This window comes from Euleptes europaea, chromosome 11 (assembly GCF_029931775.1).
Source record: "Euleptes europaea isolate rEulEur1 chromosome 11, rEulEur1.hap1, whole genome shotgun sequence".
NCBI classification, from domain to species: domain Eukaryota; kingdom Metazoa; phylum Chordata; class Lepidosauria; order Squamata; family Sphaerodactylidae; genus Euleptes; species Euleptes europaea.
Genome location: NC_079322.1, coordinates 60,600,521 through 60,625,425, shown reverse-complemented (window position 1 = coordinate 60,625,425; position 24,905 = coordinate 60,600,521). Strand labels below are relative to the sequence as shown.

General features: G+C 42.3%; 1 protein-coding gene across 1 annotated transcript in view; it reads right to left on the bottom strand.

Annotated features, from left to right (window-relative positions):
• Positions 1 to 24,905, bottom strand: part of WAC (WW domain containing adaptor with coiled-coil) — a 61,832-nt gene that overhangs the window by 35,344 nt on the left and 1,583 nt on the right. The window contains exon 3 of the mRNA XM_056857977.1: positions 24,070 to 24,265. Within this exon, the coding sequence (XP_056713955.1) occupies positions 24,070 to 24,265 (196 nt within the window). The remainder of the gene's footprint in view (positions 1 to 24,069; positions 24,266 to 24,905) is intronic.

Genomic DNA, 24,905 nt, shown 5'->3' with positions numbered 1-24,905 from the left:
TAATGTAGAAAAAGTTATGTCTAAAATTATAGTTCAGGTCCACCCTCCTAGATTGTCCAAGGATTTAACTGTACAACAATGTTTAAAAGTTATCCAGTGCTACCTTAAGTTTAGCAAGTCTCTGAAATATAAATAGGAAACTTGATATGAACCAATGACAAATCAGTCTATTTTCACGGCAATCGCTGATCTTGATTTAAGTCAGTTTTATCATGCACTGAAGTCAAGTCCTTGAAAAGGCACCTTATCAGGAAAAGTTTCAACAAGCACCAGTACATAAGAGCAAAAAAGGTGGAGGCAGCAGTGTTTACTGGACAGCAATTTTGCAGCTCTCTCACATAAGGAACTACACCCAACCTGGCGTTGCTTGCTTGCTCAGGAAACAAGTTTGAACAGTCTGCCATTCAAACAAAGAGCAAGATGCTAATTAAGCATTAGCTATATGTAACTTCTCATTTACTATTACTTGGAAGAGTACACTCCTTAAGATTCTGTTCCAGTTAGGACACTAACTGCTGTCCACTCAAGCATAAACAACGATAGCTACTGAACACCAATACATTTAAGAGATCAAATTCCAATGGTTATTCACATTATTTTAATGCATTATAAATCAAAGTTCTTCTGATGCTCAGGGTGGGGGCAGGAGAAAGGCAAAGCAGGATCCAAGTGCGCGTGTATGGAGAGGAGCAAAATTTCCTTTTTGGCAACAACTCCTCGTGCCTCATACTGTATTCAAGCGACCCATGATCAGGAGGTGCAGAAGGATACCACTGCAAGGGAGAGTTGAGAAGCAACCAGGAAGAGGTAGCAGAGTTGAGCTGGTTTCAATCCAACCCTAGGTTTATTGGGGGGGGGGTGGAATTTAGGTGCTTAAATTGTAACTTTTACAATTTAAAAGTAGTGACTCATTTCCCCATGAATAGCCTATGCTCATATTACCAAGGTATATCTGAGTGTGCTTTCGTATCCCACTGAAAGTGACAGCAACTGTGTATCACTCCAAATATGTTAGCCCAGCGACATTGAACTCAATTGTTATGAGGGCCAGATATGACATGAATGTCACTTGGTCGGGCCTTGCCTTGCCAGCCCAGATTGAGAGTGGCGTGTGTGTGGCTACCTCAGCTGGCTTGTGGGCCAGATAAGAGCTCTCAAGGGGCCGGATCTGGCTCACAGGCCTTATGTTTGACACCCCTGTGTTAGCCTGCATCCAATCACATACCAAAAAGGCACTTCAGTTTTCCTAAGAGGAGGCAGCAATTTCTGCCAATTCTGCACTCTCACTGCAGCCTCCCATATGCTATTCTGCTGACCCCATAGGAACAACACTACAGAGGACTTGGGAGAGCGGCAAAGGAATGGCAAAAAACTGGTCGCAAAGGAACGGGGCGGGGGGGGGGCTGGTGGCAATCACTGCTCCCCCTGAAGGATACTTAATGACCCTTAAGTTCTCTTGACTGTGTGGTTGGACACAGGAAACAGCAACTACTTGGCATCAGTGGTAGCAAAATTGGTTGGAATGCATTATATAGAATGATTTTCAAGCATTCACTTGACATAACCAAATCCAAAAATTAAAGCTGTGTCTAGTTGCCACTATCAATAACAAAACAGACCACCTTCAGAAGGAGTATTCAAAACAAGAAGCAAGCTAGGAAACAATTCTGAGGTGAATACTAAAGAAAAAGGAATAAGAAAAATGATGCCATAACCAAAGGTAAATTCAATTCAAGTGACTGAATTAGTCTATTCCTCACCCTCCATGGTAGAAAGCAACCCTACAGCAACTGACGCGCTACTACAAATTGTTTTGGAGTTGCTGGTTCCCACTTTGTAGAGAATGAGGCTAGAGCACAACACAGTTGGTAGAAAAATACAGTTAACATAATTGCAGAAACTTCAGAACCACTGTTATTGTCAGAAAAGCATTACCAAACTATTTCCTATACATAGGAAATGGAAAACATTCATTGACGTACTTTCTGGAACAAACCTAGTTCCATGTTTACTGACAGACATCAGCTAAATGAATGAGTCAAGTTAGAATCAAAAGATAACCTAAACTAGGGGTCGGCAAACTAATTAGTCAGAAGAGCCAAATATCAACAGTACAACGATTGAGATTTCTTTTGAGAGCCAAATTTCTTAAACTTAAACTATATAGGTAGGTACACTGTTTATTAACTTAATAAACTTTAATTAAAGTTTTAAGTCTTAATTAAACTATAGGTACACTGAATAAAACTTGATATCATACTTAATAGTGATCTTATTTATTGATAAAAATTAAATTGTAAGTCCCTGCCATTTCCCCCTCCCCGTCCGGAGTCCTCGTCTGGAGGCCTGGTCTACCGCCATAAAAGCCTATTGGTAGACCTGGCCTCCGGCTGAGTCCCATTGGGAGGCCAGGTCTACCCATTGGCTTTCTTGGCAGTAGACCTGGCCTCCGGAGGCCCATAGAAGCCAATTGGTAGATCTGGCCTCTGAAGGGGAACTTTTTTCCCCTCCTCGGAGTCCAGGTCTACTGCCAAGAAAGCCAGTGGGTAGACACGGCCTCCCAATGGGACTCAGCCGGAGGCCAGGTGTACCAAAGGAAGCCCGCCCTGCCCAACAGCTGATAGGCGGGGGGGGGGCAGGAACCACCGAGCCACCCGCCCAGCAATCGCGCGGCGGGAGGGGAGGCTTTAGCCTCCCAACCATTGAGGGCAAGGGAAAGGGGGACCCGGCCATTCTCCATGGTGTGTGTGGGGGGGGGGGGGAAAGACAGAGCACCTGCTCGCCAGCTCTCTCTCTCAGGAGCGCTGGCTCCGCAGCTCAGTGGGCGCAAGAGCAGGGGCTCCGAACCAAGTTTGGAGAGCCGCACTCAACGGGCCAAAGCAGTTTTGAGATCCCGGACCTAAACCTTAATCTGCCTACTCTATTGAGTAATTTCTGCCATCCCCCCCTTCTTTCCCCCATCAAAGGAAAAAAGGAAAAACCACCATGGATTCAAAATTTCCAGAAATTTTACATCGCTAACAAAAACTCCACTTGCCCAGAAGTCAAGCCTATGTTGGCACTACTAAGAACCTTTTTAAACATAATCAAGGTAAGTGGAATTTACCTCTCATTCAATCAAGTCTTGCTGACAAGTCATCATGATTAACGGCGGATAGGATGACTTTTACTTTTGTTCCTACCAAGAAGCATCAAACATTAAACCAGTACCAGAAATGTATACTCTCCAATACAAGTAGCTTAATTCTGTGCTACAACATACAAGATTTGTCAGATAAAGCAGGGGCTTGGCAATCTAACCTAAAATGGAGCATGTTATGTTAATATGAGGTTTTTAGCTAATTTATTTATCTATGTAAGAATTATATATCCTATAGTTTTAGATACTGTATCTTTTAATTCTACCTTGAATATTTTAATGGCTTTGCCGTATTAATAAATAAAATCTAAATCTAAATCAGTCACTGGACTAACACCTGTAAATTTTTAAAAGCGGTATAGTATATGCTACATTTGCCTCATTTAAACTTAAAGAAAAAAATTAAAAGGTTCTGAAAGCTGTTACACTAATTTTAGCGCAAAGAATAGTGTATGATATGTGGTAGTCCTCTCATCTATTTTAACAGAATTTTACTCTTCCATGGAGGCCCATGGGAAGTTTCACTGTGACTCTTGCATAGCATCACTTATTAATTCCACATCAGATTGGTGGTTGCAATATCCCTTCCACCATGTGAGAGGAGATATACAAATAAGAATGTTACTTACATTCTGATTTGACCTGCTCTTTATTACAGTATTTGTAGTTTTATCCCTCTATCTCCCATTAACAAGTCAACAAATACTCATGTACTCCCACACTATTCCTAGGAATAACAACTTGAAAAACTTTGAAAAAGTTGAATTTGCCTAATATCTTGCTGGCAATGTCACACGTTCATTAAACATATGAAAAAATGATTTTTTTTAGAAATTAAAAATTTACCATGGAAAAACAAAGCGCCAGCAATTTGCAGATACGTTTTCCATCCCACATCTATGGCAATCTCAATGGCTCAATAGTGGTAGTTCAAGAGACCCTTAGTCTAGGACACAACAGAATCAGCAGTGATATATTTAACCTTATTGTTTAAATCTAGATCATTAAAGTCTAACATAAAGTCTAACATTGTTTGCGGTAGGCTACTTACAGTGCAATCCTATGCAGCATTACTCCAGTCTGAGTCCACTGAAAACAGTGACCCAGTCTGATGAGGTGTGTTCTTATTTTTCAGTATACTTTGAAACAGACTGTACTGGTAAATTAGGATTTTTAAAAATCCAACCTAATTTTAGTTCACATCTTAGAAGTGTAATTTTTAGTCCAAGTGTTAGTCCTGTAAACTCAGGGGAAACTATAACTATGTAACAACTCAAAAACCAAGACTGCAAAGCTTGAATCAATCTTAGTTGACCAACAGTGGGGATGCAAATAAAGGGCTCACTGGGGGTCGGGAAAAAAGCTAGTCTGGCTCTGGTATATTATTACAAGTAATGAAAAAAGTATTGTTGGTGCAAGACATCTTTAACAAGTTAAACTTGCATTTATTAAAATATGCTTATATTGCATCATGTATTTAAGGGAAAGGCCAAACTCCTCTGTAACTAAATTCTCTTGCATGTTGACATTGTCTTTGCAATCTGTACAGCTATACCTTTCAAAGTGAGGTATTTTCAAATTCTTCTTCCAATGTGATTGCAGAACACACACAACCACACAATCATAATCAACATCTTTCCCTCAAAAGTTTGGTGAAGACTAGAACAATTTTCAAATTAACAGACCATTCTTGAGGCTGGGGGCCGAATCTCCTTAGGAAGTGATGTAACCCCTATGATGGCGTCTGTGACACTTGCACTGGCCCCCCTGGAGGGCTGCAGCAGCGTAGCCCTTGGACGCCAGCTTGGCCTTGTGCCAGCGTCTTCCTGGCACAAGTCCTTGTGCCGGTGTCCCAGGAGGCGCTCCTGGGGCATTCTGGAGTGCGGAGCTGCCGGTAGGCAACTTCCTAACCCTTTCAGCCCGGGAACATCCCCTTAAACAGCAGTGTTGCACCAGCTTTTTGCTGGCGCAGCATCGCTGTTTTCAATGGGGCTTTTAAGCCGCTTTTTCCACTTGCTGCAGCAGCCAGACTTCTTTTTATATACGGTATATATATATATATTTTATAACAAAACAAAACAAATACAATAATAAAAAGAAAATACAAAAGAGTATCAATTGTATGCTCTAGTTAATACATTCATCATTATAAAGTTATAAAGTTCAAAAAACAAAAATACCCTTTTGACCCTCTACCCACCTTAAAGTGACCCATCACCAGACTTCCGAAGAAGTGTCTAAACAGTTTTAACAATTACATTATTAACAGTAAAATAGAAAGATAATGAGACTTGTTTCTATAACTCACTAAAGTAGTAAAATCCATTTTTGCCAGTTTATCCCAATATGTGACGGCCTTTGCCCAAGTTTTTTTAAATTCTTCCATATCTTTTCCATGTAGGAATTCTGTTAATTTGGCCATCCTCATATACATCCAAAGTTTCTCTCTCCAGTCACAAATGGAGCATTGTTTACTCACCGTGAATGCTCCTTCTCTCCTGAGGCGAAGGCGTCTTGGATTTGCGGGTTATTTCCTTGCATCATCCGGGTAGGCAGGACCAAGATCTTGAACTTCCTGTCTGCCCCTTGGCGGGAAATAGCCTGCAATATCTCAGTTCAAACTTGCAAAGCTACTAACAGACAGGAACGAATGAAGCTCCTTGATAACAACAACATGACCAACACACATAGCGATGAAACCAAAAATCAACTGTGCCCGGCGGGCAAGACGCCTTTGCCTCAGGAGAGAAGGAGCATTCACGGTGAGTAAACAATGCTCCATTCTCCTACTGAGGCTCCAGCGTCTTGGATTTGCGGGAGCTCCAGGAGCTCCCAAATGGGTGGGAAAGGCACCCTATTCCACTACATGCTGCAAGACCCTACGACCAAAGGCAGCCTGGGCCGAGGACCATGTGTTTACCTTATAGTGCTTTACAAACGTAGAAACTGACGACCAGGTAGCAGCCCTACATATCTCCTCAACTGGGGCTTGATGGTCAAAGGCCGCCGAGGTAGCCGCGCTACGTAAAGAGTGCGCTGTAATACCTTCCGGAACAGAGATTCCAGAGGCCTTGTAGGCCTGAACAATGCAAAGTCTAAGGGTTCTGCTGACAGCCGAAGCCGACATCCGCATTCCCTTCCTTGGGTTGCTAATTCCAATAAACAAGAAGTCTGATAAACGGAAATCCTGTGTTCTTTCTATGTAAATGCGAAGAGCCCTACGCACATCCAGCTTATGCCAGGATCGTTCTTTAGAATTTGATGGGTTAGGGCAAAAGGACGGGAGGTTTATTTCCTGTCTCCTATGAAACTGGGAATTTACCTTAGGAGAGAAGGTAGGATCTGGAATTAAGACCACCTTATCCTTATGGAAAGTGCATAGGCCCTTGCGAATTGAAAGGGCTCTGATTTCTGATACCCTTCTGGCAGAAGTAATAGAAACTAAAAATAGAACTTTCATGAGAAGAAATTTAATGTGGACCGATCTTAGCGGTTCAAACGGGGCCTTGGTGAGGGCATTGAGCACCAAATTGAGACTCCAGGAAGGGAATAACACTCACAGGACAAGAGACGGAAGAGTACACAAGGAGCTGAAAAGGACACGGTTGGAAGGCAAAAATCCAACCCAGTAAGCACAGAGCTGTGCTTACAACCTGCGAACCCTTAGGAGGCAGGACGGAACTGGGATATTGCAGGCTATTTCCCGCCAAGGGGCAGACAGGAAGCTCAAGATCTTGGTCCTGCCTACCCGGATGATGCAAGGAAATAACCCGCAAATCCAAGACGCCTTCGCCTCAGTAGGAGAATTGAAGGTTTATTCACTTGCTTCCAAACTTTAGCTATTACAATTCTTGCAGCAGCAAAACTATATTGACAAATGACCCTGTCCTTACTACCCATATTTTCTTGTGGAATTCCCAATAGACAAAATGCAGGCTTTCTTTTTACACTCATATTAATCAAATTATTAGTTTCTCTAATAACATTTTTCCAAAAGCTTTAAAATTTTTACATATCCAGCCAGACTTCTTTGGAGGTGCTGCGGCCCCACCACAGCCACATCATCCCCGGCCCCTGCAGCTCTCATGAATGGGCTGTAAGTTAAATTAACTATGATGTAGGAGAAAGTAAGTGCCAAAGTTGTGTCATCATCAATATAAGCAGTGCTATTTAGTATTAGAGCAGTTCCAATGGAAGCAGGCAACCGGAAGACCTCTCCTCACAGTCCTTGAGGCCACTGTATGCTGTTACTTCGCCCAATATGCCACCAGCATTTTTTCTCCAAGCCAAATAACCTGCCTGTTCTGGGACACAGTTACGTAGACGATAAACAGTAAAAATGCATAATACAAACCCTCAAATAGCAACCCAAGGCAGAACCCATGAGGATTGGTATCTTGTTGGGTACAGCCTACGTACAAGTGTCTAATCCATAAGCAAACAATGCTACGGAGGATGCCCTCCACCCAAAGTACAGACATTTCATACTATGCAGAGAATATGGCTCATAATGAAATGGTGCACTAACAAAAAAAACAAAAAATGCATCTCCCAGCTTTGGAAGAATGCTCGACAGCTGTGTTAAGAAGCAGTTCTATCATTATTCAGCAGTAATGGAAGCATGTTTCATCATTAATTCAATTATTGAACTACAATAAAAGTGAATGCTATAATGGAATGTTAAGTTACTTTATTAAATAAAAAGATTCTGTACCGTGTTTCTTAAATCCTTAAACGTTTTAGTGTTAACCTATACAAAGGGCTTCATGAACCATGGCTGTAACTAGAGGAAACAGCACTAGAAATTCTCCCCTCAAAAATCGCCCTCTGAATGACCAAAATTTTCATATGTTTTGACTTGCACCATTAATTTCATGTGCTCTATAAATCTCAGATGCTTTTCTAAATACGTGAACTATAAGATTTGGCTGAAAAAATCAATAAAGCACAATTAAAACAACTTAAATGTTACATTCAAACAAATTCAATGCTTTACTCGCAAAATGATTTTTCTGGAGATAATTATAAATACACTACATACATTTTAAGAAAACTATTCTGTGCAAGCAAAAAAAGTTAAGGGACTAAAAGCTATAACTAACTTTAGTTCACTTGAAGAGCTGTGTAAGAAATGCCACTGATGTCAAGAGTTTAACTTTCACTGAGGACACCTTCAATTCCACTGTCACTAGAAATGCTTGCACTACTTGTTAGTTCCAGCTAAGACGAAACAACCACATTTAAAACTGCTTGCCACAATCTCTCCCACTAAAGAATATTTCTACCCACAACAAATTGAAACGGAGCCTTGTTTACTCACCATGAGGGCTCTGTTCTGGGGTAGAGGGCTCTGTTCTGGGGTAGAAGGGCATCTTGCAGACTTGTGGGTATTACCATCTCATGCCCAGGGAGGCAGGACCAAAACTTAACTTCCTGTCTCCCTGGGCAGGAAACCTGCTTGTTCCAGTTTTCGGACTCGCCGAGCTAAAAGAGACAGGTTTGCAAAACACAAACAACGAAACACAACAGGGTAACAGGTACTGTCAATAGACAGCGATTAACCATGTGTAACTGTCAGTAAGAGGCTCCGTTAAGAAGGAGAAGATGGCGGATGAGAGGAGCACCCTGAGCTAAGTATCCGCTTTGAAGGATTCCACGTGCCCTGGCCGCCCACATCAGATTTGTGAAATAAGTCTTGGATTAGTCGGTTTAGTAATTGGACAGGCAAGATGCCCTTCTACCCCAGAACAGAAGGAGCCCTCACGGTGAGTAAACAAGGCTCCGTTCTCGTTCTGGGGGAAGGGCACCTTGCAGACTTGTGGGATCTCCAAGAGCTAGATCACCTGGGAGGGTCCTAAGACTGATCCAAGACGTGCTGCAGAACCCTCCTACCAAAGGCTGCATCAGGAGGCGCCATGGAATCGATTTTATAATGTTTTATAAAGGTGGAGACAGTAGACCAGGTGGCCGCTCTGCAGATCTCTTCCAGAGGGGCCTTCTTTTCAAATGCTGCTGAAGTGGCTGCGCTGCAAACTGAATGAGCAGTGATGCCTGCTGGGATTGGAATTTTGCTAGCCCTATATGCTTCTGTGATGCATTGTCTTACAGCATAGCTTAGCGCAGCCCTGGACATTTTCTGTCCTTTGGATGGGTTGGTCAAGGACATGAACAAGTCATCAGAATGCCTAATAGGCTCTGTACATTTGAGGTACACTTTAAGGGTCCTACGCAGGTCTAAATGATGCCATTCTCTTTCTTTGGGATGGCTAGAATTGGGACAGAAGGAAGGTAGATGTATCTCCTGAGTGCAGTGAAACATGGAATTCACCTTAGGGATGAAGGTGGGGTCCGGTCTAAGGACCACCTTATCCCTATGGAAGATACAGAAGCCCTTGCTCGCTGAGAGGGCCCTTAGTTCGGAGACCCGGCAGGCGGAGGTGACCGCTGTTAAGAAAATGGTCTTCATCCTCAACACCTTCAGAGTGTTGAGGATGAAGACCTCCACAATCTGACTGAAGACCGATCTGTTGAGAGACCACTCTCCCTCGTCTAGGACTTGCTGGCTTAGCCAGTCCGCTTGTAAGTTGACAACTCCCCTGATGTGTTCTGCTGACAGTGATGTGAGATGTAACTCCGCCCAGAAAAAAATCATCTGGGCCTCCTGGTGACGCCTGGAGGACCTCGATCCCCCCTGCTTGTTGATATGTGCCTTTGCAGACACATTGTCCATGCGTATTAGCACATGCCTGTGAACAATGACGTTCTGGAACTGCAGTAGAGCCAGGCGGATGGCTCTGAGCTCCAGCAGATTTATGTGTAACTTTTTCTCCTTTCTTGACCAGAGGCCCTGAGCCATGTGGTTCTGACAGGTCGCCCCCCACCCTTCTAGGCTGGCGTCTGTATGGATCTGAAATTGATCCTCTATGATGAACTGTACCCCTTTGCTGAGGTTGTTGCGGCTGCACCACCAAAGGAGCCTGCAATGGAACTCTTGGGGTAATGGAATAGTTTTGTCTCTGCTCTGAGTAATGAGAGATTGATAAGGTTGCAGGAGTAGTTGGAGTGGTCTCGAATGAAATCTGGCCCAGGGGACAGCGTTTAAGCAGGCCACCATTGAACCAGTAGCTTGGCATTGAACCAGTAGCTTGGCAAGAAATATGATCCTGCCCTGTTTGGATCTTACTGTGGTCTGAACCAAGGACTTGATCTTCGCGATCTTGTCTGGAGGAAGCAATACTAGGTTCCTGTGTGTGTCTAGGATTACCCCTAGGTGCTGCAATCTCTGAGTTGGGATCAGGTGACTTTTCTCCAGGTTCACCAAAAAACCATGATCCATCAGGACCCGGATGACCCTGTCTGTATGTGTGTTGGCCTCTTCCCTGGACCTGGAACAAATGAGAATGTTGTCCAGATATGGGAAGATCTTGATCCCCTCCTGCCCGAGCAAAGCCACCAGCGTTACCAGGATCTTGGTGAAGACACGTGATGCCGATGCCAGACCGAAGGGGAGGGCTCTGAACTGGTAGTGTTTCCCTGCATATGTAAATCTGAGAAATCTATGTGTGTGATATATGGGAACATGGAGGTATGCCTCCTTCAGGTCTAAGGAGGTCATGAAGTAGCCTATCTGTAGGGCCTCTATGATAGACTTCAGAGCCTCCATTCGGAACTTCCTGTATTTGACAAATTTGTTTAGGTGTTTCAGGTCTAATATAGCTCTCCAGTCCCCATTTTTCTTTGGGACTGTGAAAAAAATGGAATAAATTCCAAGTCCCACCTCCTGGCGAGGTACTGGCTCTATTGCTTGTATTTGATGTAGGTGTAGGATGGCATCTAGAGTTCTTAGGTGCTTCAGCCTGTTTAGAGGTCTTGGTGAGCTTACGTCTCTTGGGGACGTCTCTTGGGGAGGAGGTTAACTCTATTCGGTAGCCCGATGAGACCACCTGGGAGACCCAGGCGTCCATGTAAGAGTGTGCCCACTTCTGACGGCTATGTTGGATGATGTGGCCCAGGCCGCAAAAGACATGCCATCCAAAGATGCATCTGCCATGAAGGCAGCGGCCTTAAGGAGCCTGTTAAGCCCTTCAGATATTTTACGGTTCTCAGCCGGGTACAGCTGGATAATTTTCCTAAGCTATACAATGGAGGCTCTGGCCTTAATGGAAGTGGCTGCTGATGCCTGGATGGCCAGAGTGGAGGCCTCGTGGACCTTTTTTGAAAGTATTTCAGCTTTTCTTGAAAGTATTTCAGCTTTTCTATCTAGTAGATCCTTAATGGTCCCCATGCCATCCTCGGCAGGCAGGTCGGGTGAATGAACTGCTGCCACCGGTGCATCTGAGGAGGAGCTGAAGGAGACCCATAGCCTGTGGAACCATGGTGTAGTCTTTTGGTGTTAGAGGGAAATTGTCTGTTAGCTAAGGGCTTGTCAAGCTCTGCCTGTTCTCAAAGAATTCTGGGAATGGTATATCGCAGCATTGAGGTTTGGAAACGGGGGGAAACTCTGTCTCCCTTTTTTCTGGATTTTTTCCTTAAGGTCCAGGGCCAATAGAGCTTTACTCAATAACCCCTGGAAGTCCTCAGCTGAGAACAATCGGGGCTGTTGTTCCTCCAGAATAATGGGGTTCTCTTCATCAGAGTCATATTCCCTATCTTCCCTGGACTCCTTCTCTGACTCAGCTGCCCCAGAGGAGCAATCGTCCTGTAAGTGATGGGCCTGTTCCTTGAAAGGGGCTTTCAAGGCCGCCTTGGTGCACCAATGGGGCCCAGGCTGTTCCCCCTGTCCTTGACTGTTCCCACCGCCCGAGGGGCCAGGATGGGGATGAGGGAAGGAGGTTAATGAAGGGTTAACTTTGGCCCTCTGAAGGAGACAGGGAGTCTGTAAAGGCTTGCATCATTTGGGCTTGTTTATCTAAAACGCCATTAAAAAGATCAAACATTTCCCGCCAAGAAAGAGGGCTCTCAGACTCGGTGCGTGTTACATTACCCCTCCGATTGAAGATTGGTATCAGTAAGTGAGGCGTCTTCCCTCTGCGTGCTCTCGGGCTTCCCGGCTGGAACTGCTGCCTCCTCGCACAGCATGCCGCTTTTCCCGCCTTTTTTAGACGGCTCATTAGAGCGCGCCTTCTTCGGCGCGCTAGGCTCCTCAGCACCGTTCTCCGCGGAACCGCAACTGCGGCCGTTGGAGCTTTCCCGGCGACTTCGCCCTGTCAAAGCGACAAGGGCTATGTCGCGGTCCTCCTCAGAGAGAAGATCTGGAGTCTCTCCTATCGTCCGTCATCTTGCCCAAATGGGCAAAGTGTGGACAGGGGAGGGGAGGAAAGGAGGAGAGAAATTGAGCGGGGGAATAAAGGAGGACGAGTTGCAGTCACAGACAAACAGTTTGGGAAGGAAATTTAAGGTAGACTGAGAGGGGAAGACAAAAGTAGAAGAATTTAGGAGAGGTTTTGTAATCAGGTCGGAGCCGTACGACAAAGCTGCCACCCTAAACGAGGCAGGACGGAAACTGGAGCAAGCGGGTTTCCCGCCCGGGGAGACAGGAAGTTAAGTTTTGGCCCTGCCTCCCTGGCCACGTGATGGTAATACCCACAAGTCTGCAAGATGCCCTTCCCCCAGAACGAGAAGAAAACCTATTACGCTTCACTTTCTCTAGTTCTACTTCTGATGTTTATAGTATATACATGGATCCTTCTTAGAGGCTGTCACAAAATTAATCTTTATAAATCTGAAATGGTCAAACGGACTGGTACCCTACCCATTCATTAGGTCACCAGTTAACTTTATGAAATAATACATTTTTAGAATAGGAAAAGTTTCCAGAAGCCACACACAAAAATTCCAACCTATATTATCGAAGCATCTGGGGTTTCTCTCCCACTTGCATCAAGAAATAAAAATTAGTAATTCTTAATACATTAAACTACTCAGCAATGCCAAAGCAGATGTTGACTCATCAAAACAAGGGCAATTTAGGTTCTGAAGCATTATAATCTCTCATCTCTGGATTTTGAAAGTAGAATTCAGGCCAGGGTGCTTGCATTTTCTATATCTGATACTCATACAATTTGCATCATACGCTGCAAATATTTTACTCAAACAACTCTAACAGTATTATAATCACCAATAAGCCAAACCCTTTCATGCAAAACATGCCTATTCACATGGTATCCTCAAAATCCACAATTTCATCCTGCTGGACACAGTCTGACTTCCCCAAAAGCAGACTTTTTCAAATTGAGTACTTAATGCATAAAACACAAAAGAACACAATTTCCTGGTTCCTTTGGTCAGTGAATATTGCCTACAGATGACAACGCTCTGCTACCACTACACAGTCCCTTTTTCTACTGATATGAAGGAGTGTACTTGCCCATCAGCCATTGTGCTTTATTTTCCTGTAAAGCATTGGGGAAGATGTATCTCCAGGTTTTCCCCACCTCTGTCCTCCATCCCAGAGAAGGAGTATACATGCATGCTCCCAGACCACTGGGGTAATTAAAAGCAGAAGTACAACACTGATTTTTCCCAGTCGCAATATGAACACCATTATCATGAACTGGTATTCTCATTATTCTTGGGAGTGTGGGAGTTGCTACAATGCTGTTCTTTCCCTGGATTGCTGCATAATACAAGAAACCTGGCAAGAGACAGGAACAAGCTATATTGCAGTGTCTTCCTACATCAATATTAATTCAAGGTTTGACCCAAACATGGAGCTCCTACCATGGTGTCTTCATATTAACTTGGCAACACAAGGAGGAAGGTGATGCTGCAGATTCCTAACCGAACAGTATAAAAACTTTGCCTGCATTGTCTTTTCTATTACCCTAGCAGAAAAAGTAAAGGACACACACATACAGAATGCCCACACTGGTAGTCAGGAAAACATAGCAGGTTGCCAACTGCTGCATGAGCTTCCTCTCCTTCTCTGGTAGAATGGGCAAACACACACATAGGAAGCATAGAATGACTGCAGAGGCTGGGTAGCAACTGAAACAGAGAATGGCCAAGACCAGTTGAGAAGCTCCACTGAAATCAATGTTTTTTCTTCTAAGTAAACACGTGTTGTACAGTTACTCATTCAAAACTGATAAGGCAAAGGAAAGCTGGCACGTTTTACCAGATACCTGCTAACTTCAGATACATGATAAGAATACACCTGTCCAAATTTCACTCCCTAACACAGCTTTGGCTACATCGATGTTGGAAAAGGCATACAATGCTGTGCTAAAAGAGGATCCTTCTTTCAACAATCTAAATTCAAAGCAATTGCTGGCTAGCACATATCTGCCACAAAGCTTTCATCTTGGAGACGCAGATTATCATCAATGCCTTGAGATGTAGGGTAGGGTGACTTCAGTTCAGTGACCTCTTTCTTTTTAATACTAGAATCCCTGTGATCTGCTCACACATTTTAAACTTCATACAGTATGTAGGCTCCTGGCAACTTTGGAGAGTTAAGGATGGTAATTATCCACTTAAGAGCATATCACTAGGTTGGATTTCATTAGGATACACCTAATACAAAACCCCAGCAGGTGCTAATGATCCCCCTGAAACTGAACAGTGGTCTACCCTGTGCCCCCTCTTATCAAAAAGAGGGGCACCTGAACTTCTTCCAGGCAACTATTTGAATTTTTCAAACAAAATTTACTAATTAATTTCACCAAGGGCAAAGTTTTAATCATAATTAAAATAAATGAATCAGATATGCAGAAATATAAGTGATAGCACAGACATCACAATCTGCACTTTATCCCAACACTCTGCAATTTATTTAATTTAATTCATTTATACCGTGGCTTTCTCCCCAATGGGAACCCAAAGCCACTTATGTTGTTCTTCCTTCCCTCCATGGGAAGTGGCATTTTATAAGACACATCAAAATTTAACTAATGTGCACGTTATAAGAAACAATAGATACTACTAGTTAAGCATTAAGCCTTGCAAGGAAGTCCTCAGAACTGAAAACCTCTCAGATGTTGAGCATGTCCATAAGCTCCACATATCTACAAACACACCGTGAAGGAAATCTTGGAAACAATGGACTGAATCCTACCTAAAAATTTTGAGGACCACCAGATTCCTGCCTGTGAAGAAATCGTTGCAGACCAAAATGCCCCCTGAAATGCTGTTCCTGAGGGATAGAGGATTCTCAGGAATATTGGGGGGGGGGGGGGAGAGAGACTTGGAACTCTGGCTCAAGGGGTAGATTAGGAAAAATCTCTCCTTCCACCCACAGACATACAAGCTATTGGATGATTTATCAGAGGCCACAAATGTGATTTCATTAGGAAACTTCTAAAACACATTATTTGTGGGGTCATGGCTCAGTGGTAGAGCATCTGTTTTGCATGCATAAGATTCCAGGTTTAATTGAAAGAATCCCTAGTTAAAAGAATCAAGTAGAAGGTGATGCAAAGGAACTCTATGTGAGACCATGAAGAGCCACCGCCAGTCAGCGTAGACACTACTGACCTTGACAGACCAATAGTCCAAGTATAATGCAGCTTCATGTTTATTTACACAAAAAGGGAATTTTTAGTGGTAACTATAGAATACTATCTGATACAGTATCACTCTACTGAATAAAATGTTCTGATACATTGCATTCAGCATAGTTTCAGCACAATCACATTGTACCTAAAGCATTAAGTTAATTCAGTCGATAAGCATATAATTACTTCAAAGCAACAAAAGAAAAGGTTTAATATTAGAATCAACTGGATTTCTGTTTTACTTTCTGAAATGTTGACAGAAGTTTGAAAGTAGACAGTGCAACAGAGGTGAAGGCATGTTCATTTAGTTCCCAGATTAAATAAATGGTCCTTTGCAAACAGTGATCCAATTTGACAGGGGCAGTTCTGGATGCCAAATAGTTCAGTTCTTAGTTGAACTACTACTATTAACCTTTAAAACGCAAAAAAGCTTCAGCTAAGCATACTTTAGGCAATACTTATTCCTACCTCATGCTAAGTAGTATCTGCAGAGGCACCATGGGAGTTGATCTCCAACAGAACCACATTGGTAATGAATCTCGAGACTAGTAGAATTCTTCTGGCAAGTATTTACTGACCTGGATCCTATTGCTTAGACACTTTCTGTGTTTAATGAAGGATTCATGATTTATGTAATTTTTTACTATCCGTTCATTTGTAATAGCGAACTTAACAGTCCTGTGCCACTCTTCAGGGCAAAGAAAGGTCATCCACAGACAAGGTAAAGGCTTCCCTGCACTTGAGGAGCTACCCAAGTACTCACAAAAGTTAGCTTGTCATACATACCCACCCACCCACCCCTGCAAAAGCAAGATAAGGACAAAGCATGTGCATGCCCTTCAAGAGTCATGGAACATTTAGGGCAGCTCAATGTCAGGTAAGGAAAGAGGCAGAAAGTTAGCCAGATTGAGCTCCTAACTGTAAGGAGTTTCTCTCCCACCCCAAATCCCTGCCATCCCCAGTTCAAGATGCTATATGCTTATAAGGTTTGAAGGTAAAATGTCCTGGTAGGCAACTTGAAATGAAAATAAAGTACTGTCCCCGATCTTAGTTGCCCATGCCACAGTACTTTAAGGCGTGAGGGAGACAGAACACTATCAGCTCACAGCATCCCAGAATGGGCAGCTGAAGTTAGGGTCGATGGATGTGTGATGAGACACAGGCACATCCGCCAACTCTTTTCTCCAGGCAGCAAGTAGGAGAGGTAAAGAGTTAGCTCTGCAGGGCATCATACACATTTTGGGCTATGTGAACAGTTTCCTTTCAGAATCCAGCACTACAGAATGTGAGATCCCTAATCTGCCACTCTTGCACAATTTTAAGCCTGCATCAGTTGTAATTCAATTCTTGCTCTACTAGATGGAAGCCTGGACATACCTAATATTTACTGACTTAGCAGTCATACTGTACATATGATCCAGTCCAACAAAGACATGGAAAAAACTCTTCCAAGTTGTTTTAGCCGTCTTCATTAATTTACCTTGCTATTCTGTCAAGGTAAAATTGGGACAGATTGGAAGAAGTTGAATTAAGAGGCTCTTGAGAAATCATGGGATTGGAGGGGATTGGGAAACTCTCACCTTCAAGGTACTGCAGTGAGACTGATGAACTCTGGGGATAGATGAGAAGCTACCACTGAAACGCAGAAGTTCAGTTCTTAGACCAATTGCTTTATGGCAGGCTTTGGTCATGACACTAACAAACAGAAGTTCTTACTTGTGCTATTAGGTCCTTTTGCACCATGGAAGAACACACTGCTCCTGATCCAGAAACTGGAAACTCAGCAGACCCTGACATTCTCACTTTGGTGCTTGCTTAGACAGTTACCTAAAATATAATCAGCAGTGTCCCCTCTGATAGTACAAGCAGTGTTCACAGGAGATTGTAGAGGAGTCTCCTAGAATTCTCCCACATACTCCCCCTCTCCTCCACACCAATATAAGACACCCAGGCGCCTGATAAAGCATATCCCCCAACAGAAGTTGTTTTTGCCCTGGCAGTACTCTTAAGCAGCTGCAAACAGAAAATTGCTCAGTATTCTTCATCATCAACTACAGCCATCTTTTTAAGATGCAGCTGAAATTTGAAATAAACAGCACTTTACAGAAAATAAACACCCAAGACCAAAAAAAACCCTATTTGAATAAGTTTATGCTTTTATTTTAAAAGAATCTGCTCAAAAGTTAAAATAGTACCACAAAAAAGCTGCAGTATAATAGTTTTGCACTGAATCTTTTCCAATAAATAAAATAAAGCTAGGCTGAAAGTATTAGCTAAATCAAACTACATCTTGAGTCTTCAAAATCCAAAATTACTCAACCATGAAGAGTAATTTAAGATTCAAGAGTCTGAGTTTCTACCTGAAGTTAACTGCTAAACTAAGTTTGTCCAGTACCGTTGCTTTATCTAGTTCAGTACCAAAGACAGCCAATCTGACAAAGTAATATAAAAGTTTCAACATGAAGTGAGATAGAAAAGTCACAATTCATAAGTGTTTTGATAAAGACCATCAGAATTTAACACGATGCAATTCAACAAGGACAAGTGCAGAGTTCTACATCTGGGTAACAAAAATAAGCACACATACTGCATGGGGGGATACACTTCTGGGTAACAAAGCGTGTGAAGACGACCTAGGAGTACAGGTGGACTGTAAGCCGAATATAAGCAGTCAGTGTGATGCAGCAGCAAAAAAAGGACTGGGTGTATCAATAGGGCATAACATCCAAATCATAAGATGTCATAGTTCCGCTGTACATTGCATTGGTCAGGCCGGATCTGGAGTAATGGATCTGGAGTTCTGGAGGCCTCACTTTAAAAAAGATGTGGACAGGATAGAGAATGTGCAGACAAGAATGATCAGGGGACTGGAGACCAAGCCCCATGAGGAAAGGCTGAGGGACATGGGAATGTTTAGTCTGGAAAAGAGGAAGTTGAGGGGGGACATGATTGCTCTCTTTATGTATTTGAAAGGCTATCACCCAGAAGAGGCAGGAGCTGTTCCTGTTGGCAGCAGGAGTTGCAAAAATGGGTATAAACCACGGGCAGAAAGATACCAGCTGGACATTCGCAAAAAGTAATAGTAGTTCAGCAATGAACTCGGCTGCCTAGGGAGGTGGTGAGCTTCCCCTTGCTGGCAATCTTCAAGCAGAGATTGGACAAACACTTGTCAGGGACAAGCTTTGGCTGATCCTGCATTGAGCGGGGGTTTGACTAGATGGCCTGTACGGCCACTCCCAACTCTATGATTCTAATAGCGAGAAATTTTCAAGTCTGCCACTTTAATGCAAAATAAAATATAATGTACAAATGGGGACCCACAAGGACTTGCTGGGGAGAAAACCCACCCCACCCCTCACTTCCTCGCCACCTCCACATTTACCACATCCTCCTCCTAGTCCTAGTGGCCAACTACTGCCGCTTCGTCAGGAACTATTTTGGCTTGATGTGTATGTTAAGTCACTTCCGGCTCATGGCGACCCTATGAATAAATGTCCTCCAAAATGTCCTATCTTTGACAGCCTTGCACAGATCTGGCAAATTGAGGGCTGTGGCTTCCTTTATTGAGTCTCTCTTATTGCGTCTTCCTCTTTTCCTGCTGCCCTCAAATTTTCCTAGCATGACTGTCTTTTCTAATGACTCTTGTCTTGTCATAATGTGACCAAAATACGATAGCCTCAGTTTAGTCATTTTAGCTTCTAGGGTCAGTTCAGGCTTGATTTGATCTATAACCTATTGATTTGGGGGTTTTTTGGCAGTCCACAGTATCCGTAACACTCTCCTCCAACACATTTCAAAGGAATTGGCTTGTTACAACCACTCAAAATGTTATCTGAACCCTGTCCCTATTCCCAAATGTCTGCCCATGTGCTTATAAAAAAAAAAAGCAGCAGCAAAAACAAACTCAGAGGGCTTTCCTGGCTGGTGGCAGCCTTATTCATTCTTTTGGGGCCCAGCCTTTTTCTGTTAAACCATACAAATCTCCAGAACTTCCACATTTACCAAACTTAATGAACTATTGCATCTTGTGTTATACTTTACATTTTATCCTAAGCAGCATATGAACTATGGAAAATGTACCTAGAAAAATAAGCTTAACATTCAAGTTACTAGGATCACACAAGTTATTAGGATCACACAGCATCCTTTCATTAGGACTCACAGCAGCAGAGTCTGCATTTGATACCACCCATGTAATATCTGATCCACAAGCAAACCTCTTCCTAATGTTCGAGCATTCAACAGATTACAATTTACAGCATTTTCAGAAACCCCAGCTCCAAATTATTCTTTTTGAGTAACCTTTACACCCTACCCTATTTTTCCACTCCCCACATAGTCACAACACTTTTCATTCTTCCTCTCAACAGAAGCCAGCGATGTCTGATCTAATCATGAACCAAGCCAAAGCGTTCTCACTTCCATCAAGACCTACTGTGAACCCACTGGATTAGCCAGATTTAGGATGATTAGGTAATTTTGCAGTTTCTTCTCTCTTCCCTATTTCAAAGATCAACAGAGTGCCTGTGCAAACCTATCAGCCTACGAAAAATGTGCATTCTTACCACAAGATGTTTGAGAAATGCACAGAAAGGTCCTCAGACATACGCTAGGCATAAGTCTCAATTCTTAAAGGAGAGTTGGGGGGGGGGCGTTAAACTGCAACAGAAGACACACTACCTGTGCCACACTACTATTTAACTGGAACCCTTAAGTGGAACAAATCAGTCTGAGGCCTAAAGTACTTATGGGAAGGGACAAACAACCCAAATCTAATACACAATTACTTCCATTTATATCAATTTGCTTGGAAGTAAATGCCATTGAAAAGGCAGCATGCTTTACATTGATTTTTATGTGCATTATGGAAGCAGGGTGTTTTTACTCCAGTCTCATACAATCCATTTCTTTCTTATGAGTTAAGTTACCCATCACATGTCAGAAGCAAACAGGGTTATATTGGCAAATATATCACTTTCTTGTATACCATTCCGCCTACCTAATAATTTTTACTAAATAGAAACAATGTAGTGATGTTTCAAAACAACCCATGCAACTCTAAATGGTATACTACTGGGAATGTGGATTATGTCTATGACAGGTGATTAGAGGTCCACTAATTGATTAAACTCACCCTACTAGAGTGGTAGTGAAGGGGCGCATTTCCTAGACACAGACCCAGTTTTCTCCAGCAGAGGCAACTTCGGACAGACACTGAGGAAACTCTCCACCACAACTCAGAAACACCACACAATTGATTGGATGGAGATGGGAAAAAGGAGAACCCATAGCAGGAAGATGACCCACAGCAGGTAGCAATCCCCAGAACATGTGGAGACAGTGGCACATCAGACCCTTTTGCTCGGCACTCAAGGCCATATCTCTACCCCAGCAACTAAAGCACTAAGGCCAGCAGTGCAGAAGAAGGTTCACAGGCACAATTTATGCCCTTAATCACCCGCCAGACTTGGGACAGCCAGGAGCCAACCAAGGCAAATCCCTGAGATGCTCCCAGCACTGCTTCAAGCCTGTCTGGCCAAGTACAGCCCTTGTGTGCTGCCACCACCATTTTGTCTGCTCATACACTAACATCTTCACATGTAAACACTGCATCTTTCCCCGCATGTGGGCCAAAACAGTTCTCACCCATTAACTCTTAAGCTTTCAGCCACAATTGATTCACTTAGCTCTAGAACTGAACTAGCATAGCAGCAGAGTGTGAGACACGGGTGGTGCATCAGTAGTTATGTCCCCTTCAAGATGCCACTGCAGCTGCCTTACACAGCAGAGTTCTGCATCATACCTGCTACAGAAAGGAAGGTTGCCTGTTATATTTCAAATATAGTCTGGAATACAAAACACAGGGGATCTTGGAAATAGTTTCACTATAAGAATAATCAGCAAATTTACTAAAACGGATAAATCAACAGAAGAGTTGGTATTTTTACCCTGCTTTTCTTTATTGAAAGGCGTCTCAAAGTGGCTTACAATCATCTTCCCTCCCCTCCCACCACAACAGGCACATTGTGAGGTAGGTGAGGCTGAGAGGGTTTTGAGAAAACTGACTAGCCCAAGGTCACCCAGAAGGCTTCATGTGGAGGAGAGGGGAATCAAACCTGGTTCTCTAGATTAGCGTCCACCAGTCTTAATCACTACACTATGCTGGCTCTCAAAGATATGTTAGGGAAATATTCTATTAGACCTAAGTAAAATTATGACAATTTGCGAAAAATTAATTGTGCCAAAACACTCATAAGGGGGGCTTCACAGACAAAGCATATTTCTATCTTGCAATACACTTTAAAAGTGTCTTACTCTATTACTTAAGGTACCTCAGTTTTGTTCTATTTGCTATTTCATCAAAAAGTATGCCTTAAATGTAATCATTGATAATTTAGCTTGCATCAAGCATTAGTATAGCCTAACAATCCTGAAGGGTAGGTTTGGCCAAGATAGTAACTTGCCCCAAACCATCCAGTGAGTTTCAAAAATGAGCAGGAATTTCAATCCGGCTCTTGCTAGTTCAAGTACAAATTCTATCATTTACACCAAACCAGATCTCAGACCAATTGTGAAAGGGCAAAGTATCAGTTCTACATCAAGACTTCTAAGGATTCATTCCTTACAGTTTCATTTTATTTATTCCACCACACACTTTAGAGGTGTGTACTAGCAGGGAGTAAAAATTAGTTAATCAAAAAAGACTATGAGTTTCCAATGAAGCTAGCTAAATTTCACAGCAGCAAGGTTTTCCCAGACTCCTCGGTGTGTAATACCAGTAGCCTCTCTCACTCATGTGTACAGGATAAATGGCAGCATTTTCTTTGCCTCTACAGATATAAGAGTAAGGTCTGTAAGATCTACTTCTAAAAGTTGCAAATTAAATACAAACCATTCATCATTTCACATAAGTTCACATGCTCACTATTTGGAGCTACTTGTTATAAGCAGTGTTAACAGTTCAAATGAAGGAACCAAACACATTTCTACATGTGGTCAATGGAAGAACATAATGAATGGGGCTTCAAAATGTTGAGGCCTAGAACCCATTTCTAATCCTTATTTGTAACACGGGGGCCATTTAATTTTTGCTGTACATATCTTTTTTTTAATCTTCCTTTCCTTCTGTTTCCACCTATCCCATTTTAAAGTACTTTAAACAAGAAGCTTATATTGACATTTAAAGCACACCCCAATATAAGGTGGGTCATAACCCAAATGTGGGTACAATCTACTTTATAGGATTCAAAATGTTCTCCAATATCCTCCTGCTTGCTTCATATTCACAAGTCACACATTCAGCTTTGGTGAATTCTGAGGTCTAATGAAGCAGATAGCAATTATTTTCAGAAGGACAACTGCTACTGGCAGATGTCAGAAACTACATAAGTTTTATTTGACAAAAAAATCGACTAGGAACCGAACAAGGACATTTAATTACTTTTTACTGACTTATAAAGTGACATTTTCACATTAACTAAATTTTGTTAGCAGTACACTAGTAAATGTTTTTTCTCTATATTAGATTAGGTTTTTTAAAAGACAAATTATAGGAACTAGAAGCCTGCTTTATAGTAGAAGGGATAGATCACATGGAGTGAGATGAAAAAAATGTTTGTCAAGGTAACTAGTATCTTAAACACTTACACTGAATAAAAATTCGGAAGTCTGGCAAATACAGGGAACTCTTCAGATCTGGCCTACTAGAAACATTACTGTTTTTATGAGCCCCTTGTTCACAGGTCTTTGTTTACAACACATGAACACAAGAATCTATATACTCCCAAACAGATGATGAACAACTGAAAAGAGGCATCCAAATTCAGCATCTCTGCTTTCTCAACAGTTCGATCAATCTAGACCAAACCAGAAAGAATCACAAAGTACACAGCCTCAGGGTACTTTCCTACTCAGAATTCATTCAGTAATGGTATCAATGCACAAAGACCCGAAAGCTAAATTTTAGCATTCCAAAAAGAACTACAAGAAAAAAACTATATTGCATTCCATCAGTTAACAACTAAAATCTATAAGTATTTTAAAAGGTCTATGCTATGTTATGAACTGAGTGCTACTTATCAGCTCTCAGACTACAATGGGATACTTTATATCTCTTGCCACTGAATTTAAAGCAGCATTTTTCCAAGTTCTGCTAAAAAGCAAGTAAAATATGTTAAACAGAAATAAGAGATTGACCTGTGCAAAAAAAAAAAAAAAAGACAAAAAGAACTGTCTTATTTAATCCTATGGTCACAAATTCAATAGGCCTTACATTTGTAACACACAGGTATAATACAAAAAACCTATCAGAGTATTTCTGAGAGTCTCCGACTTGTTTGAAGTGATGCTTCAGTCTTGGTGGTATAATGCTTTGTTTTGACATAAGTGTAAATAGTTAACAGAATCTGAACAAAAATTGCTTAAATTTAAACTCACCACCATCCCTCTCTCTAACTCTGTGAGTATGCATGCTTTTAGCTTTACTGTGGCCAGTGTTGTCACCATATTTGTTTTCAGGGCTATCAGATCGCCGCAACATTTTATTTGGTGGTGAAGGGTCTGTGGCATCGCGCATCTTGTCATGCCGGTGATCACCACCACTGGGGTGACTCTTTGATGAGTATTTAAGAGCCTGAAAGAAATTACAAGACAAATACAGATTCCTAAATTGAGCTTAACAGCAAAGACAGAATTTACAACCCAAGTTTTTAGCCTAAAGATTCATATTCCTTTAAAACTTCAGTAATTCTAAGCAATGGCCTGAGTGCACAGAGCTATGTAGGCTCATGCAAGAGACTCGCACCAGCCTAGAAGAATTCTGACTCTCTCACTGAATTACTGATCTCTCATATCACAAATTTTTTTAAATATCCCCCCATGCATCCCCCCTTAGACTAATTTCACTAGTTCCACAATCCTTTAACATTCTGGTCTTTCTAGCCTCAAATTATTACGTACAAGTTCTATTGCAGATCAGTACACTTATTTAGAGTAACATATTGGGTTCAAGGTGCTGATTCCAAATCCAATTTAAGCATATTTCACAGTATTTTCAGAAGTATTAACTGTGCCAACCTAAGCAGAGTTACACCCTTCTAAGCCCATGGATCTCAATGGGCTTAGAAAGATGCCACTCTGCATAAAATGGCACTGAAACACCTTGACCTGCAATATAGTTCTTTTCTTTGCAGAGGCAGTATGGATTTCATTCTAACATCAGATGAAAGGCCACCATGTGACCATATACAAGTGCACTGACAGAACTAAATGAG